The sequence below is a fragment of the Amphiura filiformis genome, chromosome 9 (genome assembly GCF_039555335.1).
Source record: "Amphiura filiformis chromosome 9, Afil_fr2py, whole genome shotgun sequence".
Taxonomy (NCBI): domain Eukaryota; kingdom Metazoa; phylum Echinodermata; class Ophiuroidea; order Amphilepidida; family Amphiuridae; genus Amphiura; species Amphiura filiformis.
This window is the reverse complement of record NC_092636.1, coordinates 4,517,600-4,542,771: the sequence shown is the minus strand read 5'-3', so window position 1 is coordinate 4,542,771 and position 25,172 is coordinate 4,517,600. Positions and strand designations below refer to the sequence as shown.

Below are 25,172 nucleotides of genomic sequence, written 5' to 3'. Positions count from 1 at the left end.
GTATGACGGTCATATTCCGACCACTAAGGCTATAGATGAACAGCTCTGACTATTGAGTTGTATGTGATACACATACCAGAGGACAAATGTCAATATTGTAATATTGTTTTGTAGAGAAAATGAACTTGTGTGTGAGAGTATTGTAATTATACAACAAGTAAGTTTATGTAAAGTAGCGAGGATTTTCAGTTGAGGTAGAAACACAATGGAGTATACGTGTTGCGACTAACACACCCAATTCCAAAGGGTTCTATATAGTCTTCAAACGTTACTGGCTCTATGGCAACCGGTTAATTTATTTATTAGCCACTGCAAAAGCGACAAGGAAGGAATAAAATTTTAAAGAGACTTTTTGTAGTCGTTTATTGAACACCATAATTCAATGGTGCATGCTTAACAAACCTGCTATACACACATAACAACTGTTGAAATATTAAACACTAAAAGTTGTGCTTAATGAGCGAGCCAACATCACACAGCTAGGTGGTTAGTGCTATTTTTCCCTGGCAATTTATTCAAAGTGGTATTTTTTTTTGTTATAGACATAATAAACCTGAATTATTAACAAATTGTTCATTTATTTGGATATGGTTCATTCATGATTGACTAATGCATCAAATGTGCAGTACGGAACTGGGGGGAAGATAAACTGTTTGCCAACACTTGCTGCTCATATGTGTGAAGAAATGCAAATTTCAAGCAACGCATTCATCATCCATAGACAAGCGTGGCAGCATTACTCCTTGAAGCTTTGTAAAAACACGGCACGTGTGATTGTCTATAACATATATTCCCAAAATTTAATATCATAAAGCACATATGTGACCCGCTCTGACGAAACCCGCCATAAGTCGCACACAGCCATTTTGAGATACGACGGGTCAAAGTTAGGAAAGCGATGAAAAACCTTGCAGATTTTGTTTTTCAGTTTTTATTATTTTTTGATTCCATAATATGTTTACTTTAACCTACCATTGAAAACAAAATATTCTTTTACATCTAAAGCACCCAAATCTAGCATTTTCTGAGCCAAACCAAGTCCTTAAACATGTAACTTTAAAGCCATTTTTCTTGCATTTGCCTTTTCTTCATGTGTCGCTTCCCCCTTCCCATTGAAAGACCGTAGAATGAGGACCACATGTCCCAGAAACATAATTTTGGTAACAAATGAAAGCTGAAGACCTATACTAAATGATGACATAAAAAACTCAATTTTCAAAATTAGTAACTTATGTCTGGTTTTGTGGGAGCGGGTCACATATTACATCCTAAATCCTGAAATAATTTGGTACTGTAATGCCAATATATTCAGCTTCATTTAAAAGATTTGTCTAAAAAAAACCAGATTTTCCAGAAAGATGTGGGTTTGAAGCTATGACCAAGTACATACGGTTGCAATTGAATTTCAACTGTTCATGTGAGATCTTTCTTGCATTTTCAATATACTTACAAGCTGACCTCAAATGACCTTCTTGCATCAAAAGTTCCTAAACTCCTAACAAACACACCCTAAAACATCACATTTTTGTATTTTATGCACTAAGAAGCAAAAATAAATTTTTTGCTAATAAGACCATCTTAATTTAATAGTTTGTCTCAAAGCCCTTCCCAAGTTAAAAAAAACGTAATGCGGAATGCGGTTTATTTTTTTTTCATTTTTTACTTCAATTTTTTTATATCTGTGGGACGAGCTTTTTGACAAGAACACACCACCTTTTCATCTCTCAAGGAGGTTTCACTGTGGTCAAGATGAAGAATTTGATTGAGATTCTGATTTAGGCTATTTTGGCGTCTGGCGATGTCAGGCGTGAGACTTTTAATGTGGAGGATTTGAAAAAAAAAAAAGATTTTACAAATGCGTGTGAGAGCTTTGATATGAACTATTAAATTAAGATGGTCTAAACATGCAAAATAATTGAAATCATGATATATCATGATGTTGTCTTTATCAGATTTTAATCTGATAAATACAACATCTGATATTTGACATGAAGGCATGAAAACTATCACTGTCCCTTTTATTTTATTGCTTTTTCAAAAGCAAAACACTTTTAAAAATACCGTATTCTTTCTAAATACACACCCACATTTTCGAAAGGGAGGCTTAAATATTAGAAGTATTGAATATTCAATGAAAAATACAACTTCCGATTTGAAATACAAATTGGGGCCACATCAGAAAATAGTATGGAATTAGATGAGCATTTTCAATGCAAGAATGTTCTTTTAAACATATGTTCATTCTACCACATGTACTTATAATGTGTAATGTAGCGATGAATTGGATGGAAACTCAATCCAGTTTTAAGCTTTCTTACCATGCTTTAATGCTATGGCATGGACATTTCTGCATTTCGGTCAATATTTCTTTGAAAAAAGATGGGGCATTCATCGAGGGGGGGTCATTAATTAGAGCATTAATAAGGGCAGAGGCTCTACATTTACAGATTTCCAGGCATTCTTTCCAGCTTTTTTCCTTAGAGCATTACCTTGTTATACTGTCATTACAGAAGCGGTAATGTCAATTAGTTTTCTTAATTAAGTCAACACCTAAATAAAACAGCCATTAACTTTCAACTTACTTGTGTGGAGACCTAGATGCAACGAGCTGCTTTAATCGGCCGGTCTCTCTGAGGAGGGAAGCGTTCTCATCTCTTAGCCGAAGATTTACCTGAACAGAGAAGAATTACAAGTAGCTATTATGTTATCAGTATGAAACTAGCAAAAGGTTAGATTTGTTAAATTTGTTTTAGGTGAAATAACCACAAGAAAATGTTGTACATAATATGTGACCAGATCTGGTCCAATCAGGCTAAAGTTGGCAATAATGAAACTGAGATATAGGCAAAAAGTGAGGAGAAAAACAGTAAAAAATATAAGAAAATGGACATATAAAAGGTTCATAACTTTGCAACCAAGTATTCAAGAGACCTGGGGATTGAACATCAGTAAGTGTATGTACTGAGCAAGTTAGTAATGGTAGAAACGTAATTAAAAAATTTCTTAACTTCTGGCCTGAGTGGATCAGATTGGGTCACATATATGAGGACACAGTGGTAAAGGCTTCAACATATAATAGGCACCGGAGTTTCGCGCGATTTAAAACGGCAAAATGCGCAAAATGTCACACGCAATTCGAAGTAAATCAAGTATGCCGAATTCTGCACCTATTTCACACGTGCTAGTCCGATGTTTTTCTCTCCATGAAGTTGATACATTATGTGAACAATGCAAATTTTATGTGAAAAGCTACTACTGTACTGTACAATAAACATTTTAATGCATAACTGTACTTTTTTGGCGTCCAAATGTTGTTTTTGTCATGAACTGATTCGTATCTCGTAATGCGCTCTGTGACTTATATCCTACCCTTCTTCGCTCAATCAATTATGCCGATGATTAATGACGTCACTCTTACATACGATCGATGTAAAGAATTAACTACCACACATGGTAACACGTCATGGAAAAAATCGGACATTTGCATATCACGGAAGGGCTTCCGGGGAGGATATTGTGCTGGTCTGGACTCACGTAAACAGGCGCTGGGCCTGCATCAAATGGAATTTTATCTTATGCGGGTTTGGCGATTTTGCATGAAAACTATTTATTATCAGTTTGTGTTTGTTTATTGGTGAATTTACATTGAAAAGTAGTGTGTTTGGCAAAATTCTCAAAATTCATGATGGACTACCAAAATCGCGATGGACCCCCAAAATCGTGATTTTTTGCGCTTTTTGCGCGATCGCGCGAAACTCCGGTGCCTAACATATAATCAATGTAGCTTGAGGTTGTTGGTTCTAATTTCTGCAGCAATAAGCGCCAATCCAGCTTGAAATGTGGGGGTGTGTGTGTGGGGGGGGGGGACATTCGGCCTGAAGTGTCAAAAGTGGCTGGAAAGAATAAAAAATGGGCCATTTTGCCAAAAGGTAGGGGGCATGTTTACCCTGTCCCCCCGGGATTGACGCTCATGTATGCAGCACCAATGTGTTATGTGCATGGGCAAGGCACGATACCTAACCCATCCAGGTGTAATGGGGCAGGAGTTATGGGATAATTAAAAATTACAATCTAACTGCAATGTTCATATACAGCCATGTTTGTTTGTTTGTTTGTTTGTTTAAACGGTCGCTCCGTGTGGAGACATGTTTGGGTCCTGATGGGACCAGACTCAAACAAAATGCTCAAGCCAGGCTAAAAAGCCTATATAAGCATATTCGCCTGTATGGAAAGAGAAGTGAGAAACAGATTTGAAGACAAAGAACAAGGAAAAGAAGGCCACTCCCAACAATCAAGTTGACAATTTTACTGTCAGCCTTTGGGTCAAGAGAAATTAAGTGCTTAATCCAATCTCAACTGCCACTGAGGCTATATGTACCTCACACTAATCATACAGTCAAATGATAGCCAGCATGGCTAAGATCTCTGTGAAGCATTACAATTCCTGCAGGTTTGGACAGTGGAGAATGAATGTGTTATGGTTTTGGTAAATTATGTACTTTTGTACCTCATTTAGGATACTGCACCTGTTAACTGACTTTCTAAATGATGTTAAATGGTATATAAGGTGTGTCTTGGGCCAACATGTTCAACAGCTTTCTGTAAAGCATGCGGTAGATATAAATCTGTGGATTTTTAAAACTCTAAAAACCACATACAGAAATACCGTAATATAAATTTAAGATAACCATTCACACAAAAGACCTAAATGTCAACAAGCCTGGAATAGGCATTAAGGTAAATGACACCACAGATAGTGCAGTAACTATGATGACACATACATACACAAACATATCTGTAGGTATCTCCACAAAGGACACAGTGGTCACTTGCATCATGGTTAAATGTCATTTTGGTTCACTTTTTATGACAGCCATCAGACTGAGCCAGTAGGGCTGTACCAAGCGTGTTGTGTGAATGGGGTATTGAAAATGTCTCAACAAGGAAGGAGGTCTCTACAAGGATGTTACATGACATACACATTCCCCACACGGTATGTCATTTCCACATACACATCCATCCATGTGCACCCCCCCCACACACACACAAGGAACAGACACATCAAGCACACCCCCACATGTTTGCCTTCAAATGAGGACCATGCACACAGGTATCTACGAGCAGCAAACATACACACACACAAACATACCTGTAGATATCTGGTAATAAAATTAACTTTTAGGGTTTATCTTTGACTCATCAACGGGCTATTCCATTTGAAATCCATACACCCCCTGTGGAAGACACGACTTTAACCGCTCACATAGGGAGTGTGAATTTCAAATGGGGTTACCTCAGACATGCCAACTTTGAAATGCAGATTTCCGTACTCAGAAGACCAAAAATCCGTATTTTGCACCCTAAAACCGTATTTTTTAAATATGTACTTGCCAACCCCAGAAACCCTAAAAGTGGAACATTTAATTGCAAGGGAGCACTTGTGCGACCGAGCACGTAACAGAGGGGGTCCAGGGGCCCGCTTTATGAATTTGCAATCAAATTTGGCAATACCAAAGAACCATTCCATCAAAGTAATCAAGCAATGCAGAAAGATGCTTCCTTTACGAGTTATCACTCATTGAAAATGCTACTTTGCTATACTTTACATGGAAAGCGGCCATCTTAAAGTCGTCATATTTCCTTAATCACATGACTGATCAAGCTGATTTCTGGATATGTGCTGCACAGTTAAAAATTAATTATTAAAAGATTTGGTGACCTCAGTCGACCTTTGACCTTGTATGTGACCTTTGACCTCACGAAATTGGATAAAGTATGTAGACAAAACAAACTGATATATTTCTGGAAACATTGGGTTTTGTTACTTCTAATGTATAGAAGCATGCTTTGTTAAAACTTTCAAGTTCAGAAAATCATTGATCATCATCATCATCATCATCATCATCATCATCATCATCATCATCATCATCATTATAGTATCCGTCGGTAGGCCTAACATCGGGTTTTGTTCATGTTTTCAAAAAAAAATTAAACAGTTTAATGTCAATGTCAATTAGAAGACTGTACTGGGTAGGCCTATAGCAGTTGTCTATGCATGGTTAAAGAACACTTTTAAAAATATTAATGTGCCACTGGTGCACCATTGAGAAAACGAAGTCAGAAAGCATCTTGCAGGCTTATTCTTTTGCAGACCTAAATAGAAGCATGCTTTGTTAAAACTTTCAAGTTCAGAAAATCATTGATCATCATCATCATCATCATCATTATAGTATCCGTCGGTAGGCCTAACATCGGGTTTTGTTCATGTTTTCAAAAAAAAAAAAATTAAACAGTTTAATGTCAATGTCAATTAGAAGACTGTACTGGGTAGGCCTATACTCTGCTATAGCAGTTGTCTATGCATGGTTAAAGAACAATTTTAAAAATATTAATGTGCCACTGGTGCACCATTGAGAAAACGAAGTCGGAAAGCATCTTGCAGGCTTATTCTTTTGCAGACCTAAATAATTAACTAAAAACCTCCAGAAGACATAGCATGTGTAGCAGTTAGATGAAGATGCTTAAGAAAAAATATTAATGTGCATGACAAATCCGCAAGTCAGGAGAAAATTATTTCTGAAACCATCTTGTAGGCCTATTAAATATTTCTTTAATGTGCATGCATGGTGCGAAAGTCGGAAGTAAAAGGAGGTGGGAAACCTTCTTGTATGCTTATTCTTTTGCACCAATAGAGCTAAATAGTTAACTAAATACCTTCAGAAGACATAGCATTAGGTGGTTAATAAAAAATATTAATGTGCATGAAAAATCTCAAGTCAGAAGAATATTATTTCGGAAAGCATCTTGTAGGCCTATTAAATATTTCTTTAATGTGCATACATGGTGCGAAAGTCGGAAGTAAAAGGAGGTGGGAAACCTTCTTGTATGCTTATTGTTTTGCACCAATAGAGATAAATAGTTAACTAAATACCTTCAGAAGACATAGCATTAGGTGGTTAATAAAAAATATTAATGTGCATGAAAAATCTGCAAGTCAGAAGAAAATTATTTTGGAAAGCATCTTGTAGTTGTACGCCTATTAAATATTCCTTTAATGTGCATGCATGGTGCGAAAGTCGGAAGTAAAAGGAGGTGGGAAACCTTGTATGCTTATTCTTTTGCACCAATAGAGCTAAATAGTTAACTAAATACCTTCAGAAGACATAGCATTAGGTGGTTAATAAAAAATATTAATGGCCATGAAAAATCTGCAAGTCAGAAGAAAATTATTTCGGAAAGCATCTTGTAGGCCAATGAAATAATATTTTTTAATGTGCATGCGTCATCGTCATCGAAAGTCGAGAGAAAAACGATGTAGGCAACCATTTTAACAGACCAAGAATGTGGTTAAATGATACCAGTAATTCAGTCGGTAGTCTAATCTTGCAGCTGTTTATCTTTTTAAGACACAACATTTTATTATTTTGGTCAAAATTCTGGAATACCATATTTTTTTGGGGGTGACCGTACCACCGTATTTTTCAAGTTTTACCGTACAAAATACGGTGAAACCGTACTAGTTGGCATGTCTGTTACCTGAATGGGTGACTCCATTTAAAATCTAAACCCCCTATGTGGGAGATTAAGGTCATGTCTTCCACAGAGGGTGTATGGATTGCTACTGGAATATCCCAATCCATTTACCCACTGGACATTTAGTCATTAACCACCAAACACTCAATAATTCATGGTGTGCTATGAACACAAAACTGACACGGGGAGATGTGACATTCAAACGTAGGCTAAAAAACACATTTTCAGTATAAATCTCTTTCAAACACCATTCTAGCCATGACAAATGTGATTGTCACGGGGATTAGCTGGTAATGGAAAAAGGGACTTTTCCCATACATTTATTCTTCCTGGATTAGGGGATTAATAGGATTTGCCAATACAAAGGTTAATGTGTTATATCGGGAAATTTTTCTTGTGATACATTATCCTAAAGTCGACAAGTTTTATAAGATACTATCAAAGGAAACTGTAAATCTTACAGCAAAGTATTACACAAGTTGTGTCTACATGGAGGCTGAAAATTTAAGGGTTTGAAAATTTAAAAGTTTCATGCCGGGTTCTGACTGTGTAGCTGCGCTGTATTCCCCATGAAAATTTGAGATTCCAGCATGTGACATAGAATTGATGGTTCAGCACTTCAGCTTAATTCCAAATGCAGTCAAAATCAGAGTTTTGTATCATGACAATTATTTATGACTACACTTGAATGTTATTTCTGCACAGCCAACATTCAGACACTTGACCTGGGTCAATAATTTGACCCATGTTTTCAGAATCAGTGTTCTATCAAACATGATCCTCATTACACCAGTGCTGCACTCAGCATCAATATTAATGCATAGAAGTTTGACCGAAGTATTCTAGCCATAGACCGTGTGGGATTGGTCATGGACTTGACTAATCATTAATTCTGGTATATCTTTTTCTGGTGTGTGGCTATGATTTGGGATGAGTCAGGGTTTCAGTGACCAAAACTATCATGCGGACACAATTGTTATGCCTATCTGAACACAGCACAGATAGCTACTGATTTAGAATGTTTGAAATTTTTTCATGGCTAAGACGACAAAAAAAATCAAAACACACCCTGTTCTATGGGCCGTCAGACCAACAGGTCTTATATTAAGTATGCCAGGACCAGGAGCTAAAATGAGCTCCTGGTCCCAAAGATGGTTCCTGATACTACAGTTTGTAGTGTAAAATATTGGACACACCAGGAGCCAAAACTTGGCAACAATGGGGTAAAAAAGCCTGGGCGACTGCTTAATATAAGCCTTGCAGACCAAGGAGGGTCTGTGAGATATTTCGTTTTAATTTTTTTTCTGGAATTGGTTAAATGACCCTAAAAAGCTTGAAAAATTTGGAAATATATCAATCAAAAATCAACACACTTCACCCAAAAACAGCTATTTAAAAAAATAAAATGCAAAATACTGGTTGGCCAGGCTTGTAGAACAGGGTTTTTGATGCATAATAGACTTATTTTGTCTATAACGAGCATCTTAATGTAACCCATACCCCTTCACATTTTTCCCAGCCCAGCTTAAGCCAACTCCAAATTACCTCTTTCATTTTATCCATGTCTCGTTTCACCTTCTCGTAAGTTTCAGTAGCTTCTTTCAGCTTTGATGTGAGGACCAGCATCACATCCACATTATCTTTCACTTCTTTGCCTTTCAATTTCATCCCTTTGCATGATGGAGAAACAGCTGAGGAGGAGGTTGATGGCACAGCCTGCTGAGCTTGGGATAACTGCCTTTCAAGATCACCTTTCTGAGTTTTAAGGGTCTCCACTTCATTGCCGAGTCTTTCAATTTCATCCTACATAAAATGAACAATAACATAACATTACCATGGGAAACTTTTTACATAATAACCTGTGGCACAGAGAAGATATCTTACACTTCCCATAATGCATTTTTTTCATTATAATTTCTTGTACTGATTGACTATCTAGTGAAACATGAGTCGCCAGTCATTATAGTGACGAAATGTACCTCAATGCACAGAGCACATCCAGATCTTTTAATATGTTTATTCTTTGACTATCGACCTATGTTTAACTAGTCTATTCTCAAAGTGAAAACAAAAGGAATCCATACAAAGTAATGGGAGTGTCATTTGATGAAATGAGGCGATATATTATGTTGGCATTGCAAAGGATTCTGGGAAGAATAAGATATCTCTTCTCTGTCCTGTACATTTACTTCATATTCTACCTCCATAGCATATTACGTAAACAGATCATTATTGTTAAATCGGTGTTAAATTTGCTCAAAGACTTTTCAAATACAAAATATCTGGCTGACAAAATGAAATAAATTGAATGAAAATTTGATGCTAAAATGAAAGACTGCAAATGACAAACCAGTATTTTATAGTGACCAGATGATGCTTTGGTTCAGATATCTCATTAGCAATTTCAGCAAGGCAAGATGTCACCTCTTATGAAGAGGTACTAATATATGAGACAGGTTCTCAGTTCAATTCTTGGAAAAATATAAGCTACAGGCCCTATTAATTTTAACTAAATTTATTTCACTGCAGTAATACTAATATGCCACAACCCCTCTGCTAGTGAATGGAATGGGTCTAAAATGCTGTCACAGATGACAACCTGAATAATTACAGAGGTAATCAAATAATGATTTAACCTTTGACCCATGTTTCTATGACTCATCAGCTACCTATTTAGGACCCACTTCAAACAGACAATGCAGTGTTAAAAACAAAAACAAAACAAATAAATCAACAAACAAACAGCATAATGATACTACCAGTATGAAGAACACGCTTGGCTGTATAAAGGGCATGTAATATGACGTCACTCATGACAGAGGCAGAGTCATCCTCATTGAAATAAAATTCTGTCCTACAATAGGCCTCTATTGGGAATTTCCCATGATACAGGGTGTCCCAAAAAAAAAAAGAGGCCCCTCATTGCGCCCTCTTTTTCTCCTATTTCAGAAAAGTTGATCAAGTATATGTTGGTATGTAAAGAAGCCTTTACCCGTTAGCTTTAATAAACCGAAATAATTATTTCAATCGGCTTGGACCAGGAGATAGTAGTATGAATGGTTGTGGAATCGATCTAGAGACCTGTCCCTCTGTCATATTAGAACTGTCTTTCAACATGGCTGCCATTTCAATTGTTATACGGTTCCCGTTGGTTTATTGCATAGGATCAAATGTAATGTTATACGAGTACACTTGTCAACCACACATCACTTGTACTATACGTATATACGTTGAATTTTGGAACAAATAATACAAACCTATAATAAGAGTTTGTGCTTAGCTATCCACATGTATATTTGTACCCAAAATGAATTAAAAAGCGCACAGCTCATTTTCATAATTTCACAATTATACTTAAATCTGCCATCTATTTTGAAGTGATACAAACTAGTTGTTTACCACCATACCTCATATTCCTTGTATAAGAGATCAAATCTGGTTCTCCTGAGAGCTGGCGTAGATGCCGGGGTACTGTCAGATGATTCTTCACTAAAACTTGGTCCTCCTGGATAGAAAACATGATAGTGAAGACATAGATGGTGTAAATCCAGTTGTAGATTGAAGAGGTTTCATATGATCCACAATGGGAGTAGAATGCCAGATTGATAAGCTGTAGGCCTTAAATCCTGTTGGATTCCTTAGGTACCAATTATGTTTCAGTACTGAATGATGCAGCATGAACTTCATTGGAAGTACACATTATATCCAGTGTAATAAAACAGCTGTAAACTAAGATTCCTCAAAAGATCTCAGGTTCAGTGCAAAATGTGCTTGTTCTTACTTGTGTGATAAATGAAAGACTATAATTTGGTCATCATTTACACACAACTTGAACAATCATTAATATTTTTGTAGTGATCAGATCATAAATGTGAGAAACAAAGCAAGACAATATGATTCCATTCAAAGTCAATGACTCCAGAAACCATAATCTATTCCATAGGATCTTTGTGATATTCCAAAATATGCATTTCAGCCAATGTAAAGCATCAAACCAGAATGGAGCAGGAACTTTGCAAAGATCGAGTCGTCTTAAAACCGAGTGAAATTTGCTGCTAGTTTTCAACATCAAAGTTCATAATGCTCCATGTATCCTGGGAAGTAAACATGTCGACTGTTCAAATGTCAGACGAGCCTCTCATTCCTGACAATGTTCAATCCTCTCTCTTTTCTAACACAGTCACTGTACTACTACACAACTAAACACATAAATGATTCTATAGCATGCATGCAAACCCCCTTGAAAAGTGAGAAAGCAGCCTCTACCTCGGCCATAAATCTTGCAGACTTCTCCCCCGACACAACTGGCACAACCTCCCTGCAACCTGCTGAATTGCCCATGAAGAATAAGCAGCAAGCCAGAAGTGGCTTTTAATACATTAATGAAGCCAAACTTAACCCCCATATATTGATCCTTCTTACTTTTGTGGTCAACATGTTAATCATTAAGGACATGTTGGATGACATGTTTTGCAATGTCTTTCAATTTCGTCTTCAAATATTGATACACTATAAGAAATGCTCATAAAATATAGGCAGTCTCGGGGTTGAGAAATTTATGAGAACTTGTGTTTACTTTGCACTACACAATACGCAGCGAGGCGAGGAAGCTAAATGATTCAGGTTGGCTATTTGTTTGCCTGCTGATTGCACTTTTAATCATCCCATCTGAATTTTTTACTCAAAATCCATGGCAACCATTTTGAATCATGCATGAGAAAAGAGTGTGGCATCCGTTTAATTTTATTGTGCTCTGTTAGCTTGAATACAGCAGGTATTACACAAATGGTTTTTCAGCCGAGAGTACGGGGCAGCAAGATGCAGTGCAGATTTGTGAAAGGCATTACCGGGGATGCTTTGGGGAAAGCCTCTGTAGTCTGATTACATTTTCTTAAGTACAATATGACATTCAAATTACATGACAAATTACAAAACATTTCCCTTTTAAAAGCATTCTGGTGGATTAGTATTTATGGAGTTGGATATTCATTCCTACATTAAAAACATCCATCTCTAGGAGTCAATTGCTTAGTTGGATTACATTCAATACCAGCAAAATATGCACAAGTAAAGGAAACTCCAAAGACATAGGATTTCCTTGTGACTAAGTCTACTTTGGAATAAAGTATTTGGAGAAATCCATCTTCAGGTTTTAAAGTGACTACCACAATAGGATATAAATATCAATTAAAATATCCAATAAACCCCCTAGATTAAATATTGAAGCAATTTTGTACTTTATGGGTTATACATTACATATGTTAGCTATATTAACTTAAGGTATCACCATGAACGGAGCCACAACAAACCAATGATATTTTGATGGCATTGTCTAGATGCATAACCACAAAGAAAAAGGAGGACCTCATAATATTCAAAGCTACAATCCAATTAGATAGAATTTAATAATTGATATTGCAATGAGGATGAGATCATTCACAGGTTTAACAATTCTCTCCTTTTTGCATGCTAAATGCAGAATACATGTTCACCTTTACAGGGCATTCATTCAAAATGAATGATACATGCAGCAATTAAATATGGTTTTGCATTTTATTGCTCAGAGTTGTGTGAATTAAAGTCTTATTCAGATTTCATTTGACAGCTTAACCATCGCGTATACGCGTGAGACGTCAAGCGTGTGCATTGGACCTTGTGCAAATAATACACGCTGGATGGCTAGCAGTACGCTTAATTTGTAAAAGGGAATCTGAATAAGACTTTAGGAAACAACCCAAACGATTGATGATGTCCTATTAATGTAACTAGTTTTGTTTCATAGCCGATTCCCTCCTCCATGTCTGGAGCAAAACCAAAAGTGGGTCAAAATAACATCAATGTTCTTTGATAACCTCATGAGAACTACCCGCCGATTGGCCAAAATGAATATTGTGTCCAATTTTGAGCCAATCAAGGAGGGTATTATTAATAAGATCATATGCAAATGCAAGACCATAAATAGTTTAAAGCCTAGTTATAATTGGCAATTGAAATGAGCATTTCAAGTTATCAACCAATCAAAAATGGTGTTAGATGACCAGTAGTTTCCATGGGGTTAAAGGGCATCTATAGGATGCTAAGTTTTCACTATAATTATGCATGAGAGCTACAATTGTTAAAAATTATCTAGAATAAAAATTGATTCCGAAACAAAAAGAGATCAGCAGAATTTGATTAAATTTTTTAAGTAAATGCATGCATTCCAAACTATGTCAAGTTTTTGTTTGTTTTGTTTTTTGTAATGTCATTATTCTTACGCAAAATAATTGGTTTGAATCTCAAATAAACAAAACTATCCGATGAGAGTTAGGAGCATATTGGTACCGGTACAATACAAAATGTATATTGCACATGATTACTTTTATGTGTCTGTCAGTTCAGGTGTTTTTAGTATTAGATCAGTCTCTACAGTACACTGGTGTGCTTCAGTCAGGGCTCAAAGAATATGGGGTTGATGAAGTGATATGCCCCTATTTTCTTTTTCTAAAATAGCCCATGTCAAATGAGCAATGCTCACTAGACATGGGCAAGACTTAAATGGACAATGTGCAAGACACAAATGGACAAGGACAAGGCCATTTTTCTGAAGAAGTGTACTTGCCTTCCCGGGTTGCCTTCAAGTACACCATCACCATAGCTATCATTCTGCCTCTATTCATTTCAATACTCCTTGGACCAGTATAAACATTGTAAACATGCACAGTGGCGTATTGTCATAGGGGCACGTGCCTCCCCCCCAATCGATTGCAAAATTTAGAAATCCGATAGGAAAATTGACAAAAAACGGCTTGTACCCCCAATCAGACCCGTTGCACCCCAATCATGGTTGGTGCCTCCCCCAATCGGATGACCCACGCTACCCCACTGAACATGTACACTGAAACCAGTGTCCGAAATAAGGAAAATATGGAGGTTATCCTGAGGATAACTAAAGCATAAATTCTGCTTGTCCTCACTACATTTTGGTTGTCCCCAAAATGTGTCATCCTTTTGGAGGTAAAATATAGTGGTTGTCCAGGGGATAAGTACTTCGCTCAATATGGTTGTCCCCAGTGATTTTTGGACAAGAGGACAAGTGCTTATTTTGAACACTGACTGAAACTGACAAGTATGGGGAAAGAGAGATTTTGTAGGAAGGGATCACTGAATGTTGCAACAGAAACTCGTCATGCAGTTAGGGAACAAATCAAACGTTTGATGAATCCTATAAATGGAAGTATTTTGTTAGAGGGAAGAGGGTTAACTAAAAGTCTGATTATGTTTGTAAAAAACTAGTCAAAGCATTGGTCCAAGTTGACCTTTTAGGTTGAAATTGTCAAAATGTCACACTTACATTTCAGGGAGGGAGGGTGCGGGTTAGCTTCTAAACGAACACATTTTTGTTTCTAGGATGTCATCAAACTTTTGGTTTGATCCATCACCAAGCAGTTTCTACACAATTACTCTAGGCCTACATAACCTCTTATACCCACTGAGCATGTGCATTACAGGTATAGGAGGGTTGCTACTTCAGATTCCAGAAAAATACAGCACTAAATTTTGTAATCATTTTTTTTAATCATGTTTTGCCAAATGAAATCCTAATCCTTCAGTTAGTTCTAACTGGCAATGAAAGTCAAATTTTAATATTTTTGGCCAATTTTGGAAATAAGGGCCAAAACATTCATTTTTAGGGTGTTTTTTATATGCCGTAACAATCAAGCCCAAAGACTAAGCTCAAAATTATGAGCATACTCTTAGCCTCTACTCAAGATTTGAGTGCTTAGACTTGATCCAAATCTTTGAATTTTGTGACTGCGATTGTAAGAAAACATGCAAAATTGCATGTTTGTGTTGTGGCCCATTTTCCTTGAAATTGCAAAAATATTAAAATTTGAATTTTATTGCCAGTTAGTACTAATAAAAGAATTAGGATTTAGCTATGTTTGGCAAAGCAGGATAATATCTATTTAATCCTAAAAAACAGTGCTGCAACAGGGAGCAAAACTGACAAATGCAAGGACAAGTGTGGGGAAAGAGAGGCTCTGCAGGGATGGATCTCTGAGTGTCACATACAAACTAACTTTATCAAGCAGGTATAGAATGTTGCTACTTATAGCATCACTATTGCAAAAGAATTTGCTAAAAATCACTGGGACTTTCGCACAATCAAGGCAATTTATTCTTTACACACAGCTGCAAGTTTGAAAAGAAATATATTTTAGAAGAAGTTCGGTGCTATTAATTATACATGATGAGATGATGTCAGAAATATCCCTATCAACTTGTCTGTGTACAGCAAATGTAAAATTCTCTACTGCAACTTGTCTGGTACATGTATTATGTATTACTATACCTCATAAATATTTATTAGGTAATCCATACATCTTATTGGTTAATAACGCCAGCGTCCGAGTACGGTATTTTGACTACTTCCCGCGCCTGTGCAATTACGCGCACGCGAGGAAGTAGGAAAACTTCCGCACCCTACTACCACACGGTGTATCGACCCCGAGAGTCACCGTTCCTTTTGACGTAGCATTATGCTACACAACGGCGATTCTGCAGATGCGTTTATCGTGAAAATGGCGTCTGCTGCAGTTATTTTGCCGAGATACCGATAGAAAATAACATGCGAATTTGACGTTTTATGAAGCAAAATGTTATTTATGGAATGTTAAAAAGAAAATTCGAATAATATAGGTCAAAATGTAGATTGATTGAACAGAAATCCTCCAATAAAATCAGGTAAGCAAAATATTAAGCTTATTTACCATGCCGGCCGGCACGTTGACTGGTGTGTGTTTTGACTTTTGTTTACGATTTTACCGTGATAGTGGGAAGTAGTCAAATCATCCAACACCTCGGGACCAGTAGTTTTGACTACTTCCCCTCAAAACATGTTGTATTTGTATATTACAGTATTAGGCATGGTTGAAAAGCGATTTAGACCTATTGTAATACAATGTGGTCAAAAATTAATAATTTCAAAGGTTACTATAGTAATTTCTCAGAGTTAAGAATATTTATTCAAAATATTGTTACATGATTTTATATGATATCTTTCTAAAAATGTGTTTTGAATAAATTAAAAAAACAATTTTAATCAACAAAGTGAAGAAAACTTAAGTTTTATACACAATAACTCTATGATACTGGCATTTAGTAGCATGAGACCTTCAGAGCTTGACACACACACCTCCACCCCACACTGCCCACAGATGTGCTCATTTCATAGCCCCCGTCTCAAATTTGTTCAGTGGGACAATAGCAACAGTAACACTGATAACATCAATAATAACAACACCAGACACAGTAACTTTTAAACTGCCTGTAACAGTGCAGAATGTTGGTGCGTGTAACAGTGCAGAATTTAAAATTTACACATGAGGAATCAAGAAATCTACATCAACTGTAATAATTACCTAGCACTTGCTTGCATGGGTTTTCTGGTGTAATAGGAATTCTGCATGTTGGACATTGCTGGTTATGTTGTAGCCATAGTTCAATACACACTGAACAGAATGCATGGTAATTTGGACATACCACTGGTTGCTTCACCTGCAAAAGGAAATGAATTAAAAACAAGGAGGTTAAAAAGGCTATCATAATTATTTGCACTAACTTGACCTAATTGGTACCCAATAACCCATTACATAATTTATGTATCCTGACTGAGAACTTTCCTCACTAACATTAACATAACATACAGTTCCTTAGAGTGCCCCTTCCAATCTATCTTATTGCATGAAATTGCAAACACTGTCTTCAGAAATAAGGTTTTAAGAGCAGAAAGTAGTCCTACTACAGAGCCTTTTAAACATGCTATATACTCCGAGAACCGCTAAAAACCCAGTGAGGGGAGCGGTCAACAGGCCTGGCGGTCAATGGGTTTAGTACATTGTAGTGGGTTTAGTACATTGTAGTTTTTCACTGGGTTTATCAGTTCTCTGGATATAGCATGTTTTTCTGCCTCCGCAGGAGGTAGTTTGCTTTGAAATTGACACCTAAAATGCCGCACATTGCGCGGCATGTAGGCCGATTATACAAATTTATATTCTCTCAAGTACTCTAATTTCCGCCCAATATTGAGAGCCCAATATATATCCCCCACCTCTCTGCGCCATACATAAATTCGCCTATCGCCATTTCCGAAATGTTCAAAAAGGTAATAACGCTTCCTCAGCATGTGCAATAAATTAGCATTAAAATTAATCTTATTTTATAGGGATTCTAGAAACACATAGCACGTGGCGCCAATGGCGTGGGTCTATCAAGTTAATGAATTATGCATTAGAATATTTTCAAACTCATATGTTGTATAATTGAAGACCGAATTAAAAAAGACTAGCTTGCGTATGCCGTCCTGTAAACCAGACTAAAAATGCCATACTGCGCGGGTCAGCAACCAATCACGGCGCGCCTTTTGTCATGGCGTCAGGCGCAAACTAGTCTTTTTTAATTCGGTCTTTAATTATAGGTTGTAGCCTCAGCGCTCATCAGCAGCCACACCACCTCAATGCCTTCGGTGTGATCAGCAGCTTTATCGTTGAAGACAAGTTGGAAAACCGTTATGCTGTGGCAATGGGAATACACATCAAACAAAGTTTAATTTCATGATTACATGAAACCTGATTATTAATGCAAAAACTTTGGCTGGAGAAGTTGAAGCTGACGTTCATGGCGACACTTTGGATGTGATAATTTGACATCATGGATTGTTGTGTGCAAAATTGGAGGTATTTTTGTGCCGCGGCGAGTCAGCAGACCGACTGGCATGCATGCTAGGCTCGACTAGGCCACAATCATGATCCGATGCATTTGAACTGCAATGTATGGTATGATCGCCTAGCCGCGCCTATGGCGGCTTCACTGCTGCCCGGCATTGCTGTTCAAATACATGTACTAAAGTATTGCAATTTTATTGCGTTGATATAATTCGAATAATTAGTTTTAAAGTATTTGCTTCCCCAATTCCCATGCGTGGTTGTGTTTTATGTTCTACTGAGTACTGTTGCAATATTTTTGCATGCATACCCATGACCGTTTCAAGACTTTGACTGAGAAATTTGCTTTTTGTTTGTTAAGATAAAAATAAAAATAAAATGCAAGAATCATCTTTCCCCACACAATACTTCTTACAAACAAGGTGTTGATATTGGCCCTTTCGATGCAAGACAAAGCACAAATGAAGGAAACAAAACAAAACAATAATGTTTTTGATTTTTTATTCAATTACACATTCAAAAAAGTAATGGCCTATAAAAAGACCCCCCTAAATATAATAATATTAATATTATTTTAGTCCTGAATACAAAATATAATAAACAAGCATAAAAAAAATCTGATACAAAAATTTGTTACTCTGAAACGTTACAATCGTAATTTTCAGTCAAAAAATCCACGAGAAATGACTCTTGATACAACTTGGGCATATATGCATTTAAAAACAGAAACGGCTGCCTGCATCTGGAACTCTTCATATCTGAAAGTTTGAAGGTCTTATTTCATACATCAGAATTATCTGCAAGATTGCAAGATGGCTTTAGGTGACCGTGGCCCTATTGGCTAATGCACAAATTTAGATTTTCTTTCTATTTAAATAATATGTTAAAGCTTATGCCCTGTAGATTACATTCGGTTCTTGAGATATGGCCTGTCAAAATGGTGCGAACCCAAAACAAAAAATTGGCAACAACTTTCTTTTTATTTTATATATTTTTGACAAGTCCAGTTGTCAGATGATTTTCTAATTACATGTATGAATTATGCAAAGTAAAGATTTCAGATACAATTAAAAGAGGTATAGTAGGCCTACTGAGGCATGGTACATGGGTAGAACACACACTGTAGACCTACTACAAAATTACGGTTGCGTTTTGGCAAATTTCAATTTGCATAATTAATTTGGGCCACTTATTAGAAAAGTTGATTAGGGCCCTAATTAATTATGCAAATGAAAATTTGCATGGAAAAAGGCATTCATGGGTTTTATACCTTATTTTGAAGCCGATCTGAACATTCTATTTTGTACAATTCTTGCATATATAATTAGAAAATAAGGCCTACCTGACATCATTGCATAACAAAAATAAAAGAAATTTGTTGCCAACTTCTTGGTTTCGCGCCATTTTGACTCACATATTTCAATCAGACAAAAATCTATATCCAATAGCGTTACCTTAAAGCTAGCATTATAAGTGTCTCCTTAACTAATAACAAAAGGTGCCCACTGGTATCTTGGAGGCATTGTCTTTTTTAAAGACATTTCTTGTTTGGATTGTCACAATCAAAAGGCTATACATGTAGTACTGAATGGAGTCCTCACTGCTGTTTACTTCCTTGTAAACAGGGACATTATTTGCAAATAAGCTGGTTTTAGTGACCATGGATGATACGCAGTCCGACATGTCATCTATAGACAAGAAAACATAACAGCCCTATCACAGTGCCCTGTGGTACACTGGACGATAAATTCAATATTGATGACAGCTTGCAGTCCAAGATGATGCGTTGCTTGCGCTGTGATAGTGAGAAACATTTCCAACCAGCCTAATATGTCTCCTGTGATACCATAATGATTCAATTTCAAAAGACGAGGAGTGTGGGAGACTCTATCAAAAGCTTTGGAGAAGTTGAGGAGGACAGCATCTACCTGTTTGTTTTTATTCAGAGATGAAGTCAAGTCATTGGTGGTTAAGACTAACTGTGTGTAGCATCCTCTCCTCTTTCGAAAACCATGTTGAGAGTTGTGGAGAATATTGAAATAATAATAATAATAATAAACCATGCTTATATAGCGCTTTACACCAAAGTCCCTAAGCGCTTTAAACAAATTATACATAGACAAAAACATAACCAGAGTCTGAAAAAATGTTTTTTTCCCGGCAAGAGATCCAGAATTTCCCTCCAGTTTTACCAAATTTCCCTCCAATATGACATATTTCCCTTATGTATTTCTTTATTTTTTTGTCAAAACCCAAAAATTTCCCTGCAATGAGCTTCCCGTATTGCTCACTTTTTCCTGGCATGAACATAACAAATAAACATTAGTATGCAATTTTAAATAAATAAGTTTTCAGAGATGTTTTAAACTGATTAACAGTCTGAGAGTTTTTCACATGTAATGGTAAACTGTTCCAAAGTTCAGAGGCAGCAATAGAAAATGAGCGATGACCATACTGAGTAGAAGATGATGAGCTAGTTAGACGAAATTGTGTTGACGACCGATGACTACGTGGAGGCGTGTAATGCTGTATGAGTTCTTGAAGATAGACGTAAGATAGACGTAATGTGATCACGTTTCTTAGTAAGCGAAATTAATCTGGCAGCCGAGTTTTGAATTCGTTGGAGTTTGGAGATCTGTGAGTTGGGTAAACCGTAAAGAAGACTATTGCATTGGTCAAGGCGACATGTGATACAAGCGGGAACAAGCATTTCAGTACAATTTTTATCAAGATATTTTCTGATCTGGCCAATTTTATACAGAGCAAAAGATGCTAAGCGACAAATGTTATTAACAAAAGAATCCCATTCTCAGATCATTCTGGACAATTACACCAAGATTGCGAGCATTATTTACAGGTTGGATAAATGAGTCACAAATTTGAATTAAAAAAAATTTTTTTTTTCAATTTCGGGTAATATAATAATAATAATAATGCATTTATAATGCGCCATCTATCTAGACAACCTATTCCGAGGCGCAAACATTGAACAATTAAAAATTAACACACAATTATAAAAACAGTCACATATAGAAGTCAATTGTCATAAGCAATCTTAAACAGATGAGTTTTAAAGTCTTTTGAAAATATCAAGTGAATCACATATCACGCAGATTTAAAGGAAGCAAGTTCCAAAGAGCAGGTGCACAAGCATAGAAGGCCCGGTCGCCAAATGATGAAGAAGTCCGTGGAACTGAAAGAAGACATTTATCCGATGATCTAAGGTTTCGTGATGGAATATAAAAATTGATAAGTTCACTGATATAAGAAGGTGCCATGTCATGGAGCGCTTTCCAGGTGAGAAGAAGGAGTTTGAAATGAATGCGATACCGTATTGGTAACCAATGCAGACGCGTTGTAAGACGGGTGAAATATGGTCAAATTTCCTAGTCCTTGTGAGCATGCGTGCAGCAGCATTTTGAGCCTGTTGAAGTTTATTGAGTTGTCGTTCAGTGATTCCATATAATAAAGCATTTCCATTGTCAAGGCGTGATGTGACTAAAGCGTGGACAAGTGTTGCAGCAGTATCATAATCGAGCACTTTGCGAATTTCATTAATGTTTCTAATCTGAAAATAAGTTGATTTGCACACATTTTTGATGTGGTCGTCCATTGACAGAATGTTGTCAAATATAATTCCTAGATTGCGAGTATTAGTAGAAGCTTGAATGTTGGCAGAAACCGGGTACCCGGTTTACCCACCCGAAAAATGCGCCGGGTACCTGGGTACAAAATTACCCGAAAATGCCAGGCCTAGTGGTAAAGGTGAATTATGTCTAATGGTCTAAATGGTCCATATTGTGACCTAGCAACTTGCTCCATGAGTTTGCAGCAAATTAGAAGTGAGTGTGATAGGTCTATAGTTGTTTGGAGAACTTTTGTTGCCTTTCTTATGGATGGGTGAGTGAGATGTAAGACATTCAGCCAATCAGATGGTAGGTTTCCTGTCTGAAGACTACGGGTAAAGACTGCCAGAATGGGAGCCAACTCCTCAGTGCACTCCTTCAGTAATCTTGCGGAAATCTGGTCTGGGCCAAAAGCTTTGTTAACTTCCAGTTTCTGAATCAGCTCTAAGCTCTTAAACACCGTCTGCAGAGATAACTAATGGCACAATGTCGGGAGTTGGTTCACCCTTTGTGGTTGGGATGTTTTCCAAATCCTCATTTGTGTTCACAGAATGGAAGTACAGGGTGTCCCAGAAAAAATTACCGAGTGAATAAAATTGAACGTAAGTCGAGAAGTAGACATCAGAATCAAATTAAAATGTACCACATAGCCTATTTTATTGTGTATCACATATGAAAATTTTATTTGATTCGGTTGACTGGTTGCGAAGAAATTGACGATTACATAATGCGCGCATCAATGCAGTTCATTCCAAGTTTGATCACGCTTTTTTCATACTCGCTCACCGCTTTCTAAAGTTTGTGTATCTCATTAAATTCAGTCCACATTATCTATTTTATAATCCGACGCTGTTATGTTATTCATGCTTTCACTGAAGATGAATATCATTTTGTCCGAGAAAACATTGATATCTGTAATTGGAAGCTTTCCTACGTTAATTCTTTAGGTTGTGCAAATATGTTATATTTTAACTTTTCAAAGAACATTTGAACCAATGAAAATGATCAAGTGCTTACAGTTTACGTATGATTTTTGATACCATGCAATATTAATGTTGAAGATTTAAACTTTGCATTACAATTTATACGACATATTCCAAAAACTTTAATGTGCGTGAGAAATTTTTAAAGCCAGCTGGAATTCTTTTATGCAATAATTCTTTATGCAACATTTATATCAACATTAACGAAAAAACGATATTTACAAGTACCGAGCATCATCTTACATGCAAGCTTTCATTTTCAATATCGAGCAGGTTTTCAAATATGAACAAAACCTAATTAAATGTTTTGCAAGAAACAGATTGTTTAAAAAGAACGAAAAGGATTTCACAGAACAAAACATGAACCCCATTGACAGGTAACCACTATAGTGCGCATTGTGTTGAATGAGCTTTCTTTCAAACTTGGAATGAAGTGAATTGACGCATGCGTTATGTAATCGCTCATTTCCTTACGATCAGTCAACCCATTCCAGTAAAATTGACGTATGGGATGCAGAATAAGATGGGCTACACGCTGATGTTTAGATTTGTGGATTCTGATGTCTATTTCTCGACTTACGTCCCAATTCATTCGCCCGGTAATTTTTTCTGGGACACCCTGTATTTGTTGAACTTGAAGATCTCAGCTTTCTCTTGGCTGTAATTTACGGTGTGGTAAGAGGGTACCGGTACCGTACTTCCATGATGTTAACAAGGCACCTCCAAAGCATAAATATGTTTGCTTTATAATACGCATCATACGCATTGGGAATTCTGCTTTCTTCTCATTTGGTTTACCAGAACTTTTTAACATCCCATGGCCATGTAGCACATGTGGGACCAGATGAAAAGGATGCGTACCATCTGAACATTGTGGAAGTACACTCTTGTCAAAGGTTTCAAATTATTTAAATGATTGAGAATAATTAGATATTTTTGCTTAAAGGTGGGTAACCTGATTGACAACCTCATCCCCTCACTTTACCCCATCAAAATGCTGATTTTTTTCTCATTAACATGCTGAAATTAGGCATTCCAAATTGGTATATTTCCGGAGAAATTATCAAAAAACTGACAAATTAGTCTCAAATGTGGTATACCATATTTTAGACTATAGCTAAAATAATAGTTTCTCGATCATGAGAGCTCAATAGGCTTGCAATGACAATTGCTTCGATTACAACACAACACTGCGCTTTGGGTACCGTGGCGCTGCATTTCCTGTGCGTTACTGTCGATCGATGCAATCGTGTCATTCCACTAAGGCTAATGGAACTCGATTGTTAGTTTCCTATTGACCGCCCGCATCACCTTTTCGATTTGACCAAAACTTTCATTATTTTTTATAAAAAAGTCAATTATCTGAAAATTAAGATGGAAATAATCAAAATTGAAACTCTCAAAATGTCTGACATCCCCTGCTGATCATAATCAGCAGTTTTCTTGTAGGGGTAGAGGATGTGGTAAATAATAGAAATTTACGGATAACCTCATCAAGTTTCTAGTGATTACAAAAATTGCAAATTTCTTTTCATTTTAATAAAAACAAATTCAAATCTTTTCTCAATTTGTTGCAAAATGTCTGTAATGATGATCTAAGCATTAATACCTGTTTTGAAATGGTCTTTCATCAACAATATATACTTTGGTACTGGTGGGGTACCTAAATTTAGAGAAAGCTGTTCATAAAATCATTGATTTTGTTGACATAATGGATAATGAAAAGAGACCAAATAATGAATAATGAAATAGCGACCTCATCCTTTTTTTCAAACATCCAATCGGAAACTAATAATCGAGTTCCATTGGCCTAAACTTGCGACATTACGCAGTCAGTGCACGCAGTACATTCATACTCTCATGATCGAGAAATTATTATTTTAGCTATAATTCAACAGTTTTTTTGATCATATCTTCGGAAATACACCGATTTGGAACTCCTAATTTCAATATGTTAATGAGAAAAACCGGCGAGTAAAATAGGATCTCTCATTTGATATCAATTTATTACATGATCATGATGATTTAATGATTATCATTTTAAAATAAAAACACTGTAGACTACCAAAATCACGCTGTATAAAATGTCAGTAATTCCATAAGGAATTAGTCACATTTGCAAGGAACATAATTACATGTTCTTTATGCATGGATGTTTGAAAGGGACGACATTTTATGTTATAGGTAAGTTTTAATATATCAGGTCACCTTCCTTTAAAGGCTTAATGTACAATTTCCTTCAAATTTTAAATTTGTCATTATATACTCAAAATGCTGAAATAATACTAGTAGTAGTAATAATGATCGGGAATGGTTTCTGTCCA

The 25,172-nt window shown here is 36.5% G+C and overlaps 1 protein-coding gene across 1 annotated transcript in view; it reads right to left on the bottom strand.

Moving 5' to 3' along the window:
- LOC140160534 (uncharacterized) overlaps positions 1 to 25,172 on the bottom strand; it is a 37,757-nt gene that overhangs the window by 9,783 nt on the left and 2,802 nt on the right. Inside the window, exons 2-5 of the mRNA XM_072183773.1 lie at positions 16,938 to 17,073; positions 10,941 to 11,038; positions 9,079 to 9,336; positions 2,583 to 2,671 (exon numbers count right to left, since the gene is read on the bottom strand). Coding sequence (XP_072039874.1) covers positions 2,583 to 2,671; positions 9,079 to 9,336; positions 10,941 to 11,038; positions 16,938 to 17,073 — 581 coding nt within the window. The remainder of the gene's footprint in view (positions 1 to 2,582; positions 2,672 to 9,078; positions 9,337 to 10,940; positions 11,039 to 16,937; positions 17,074 to 25,172) is intronic.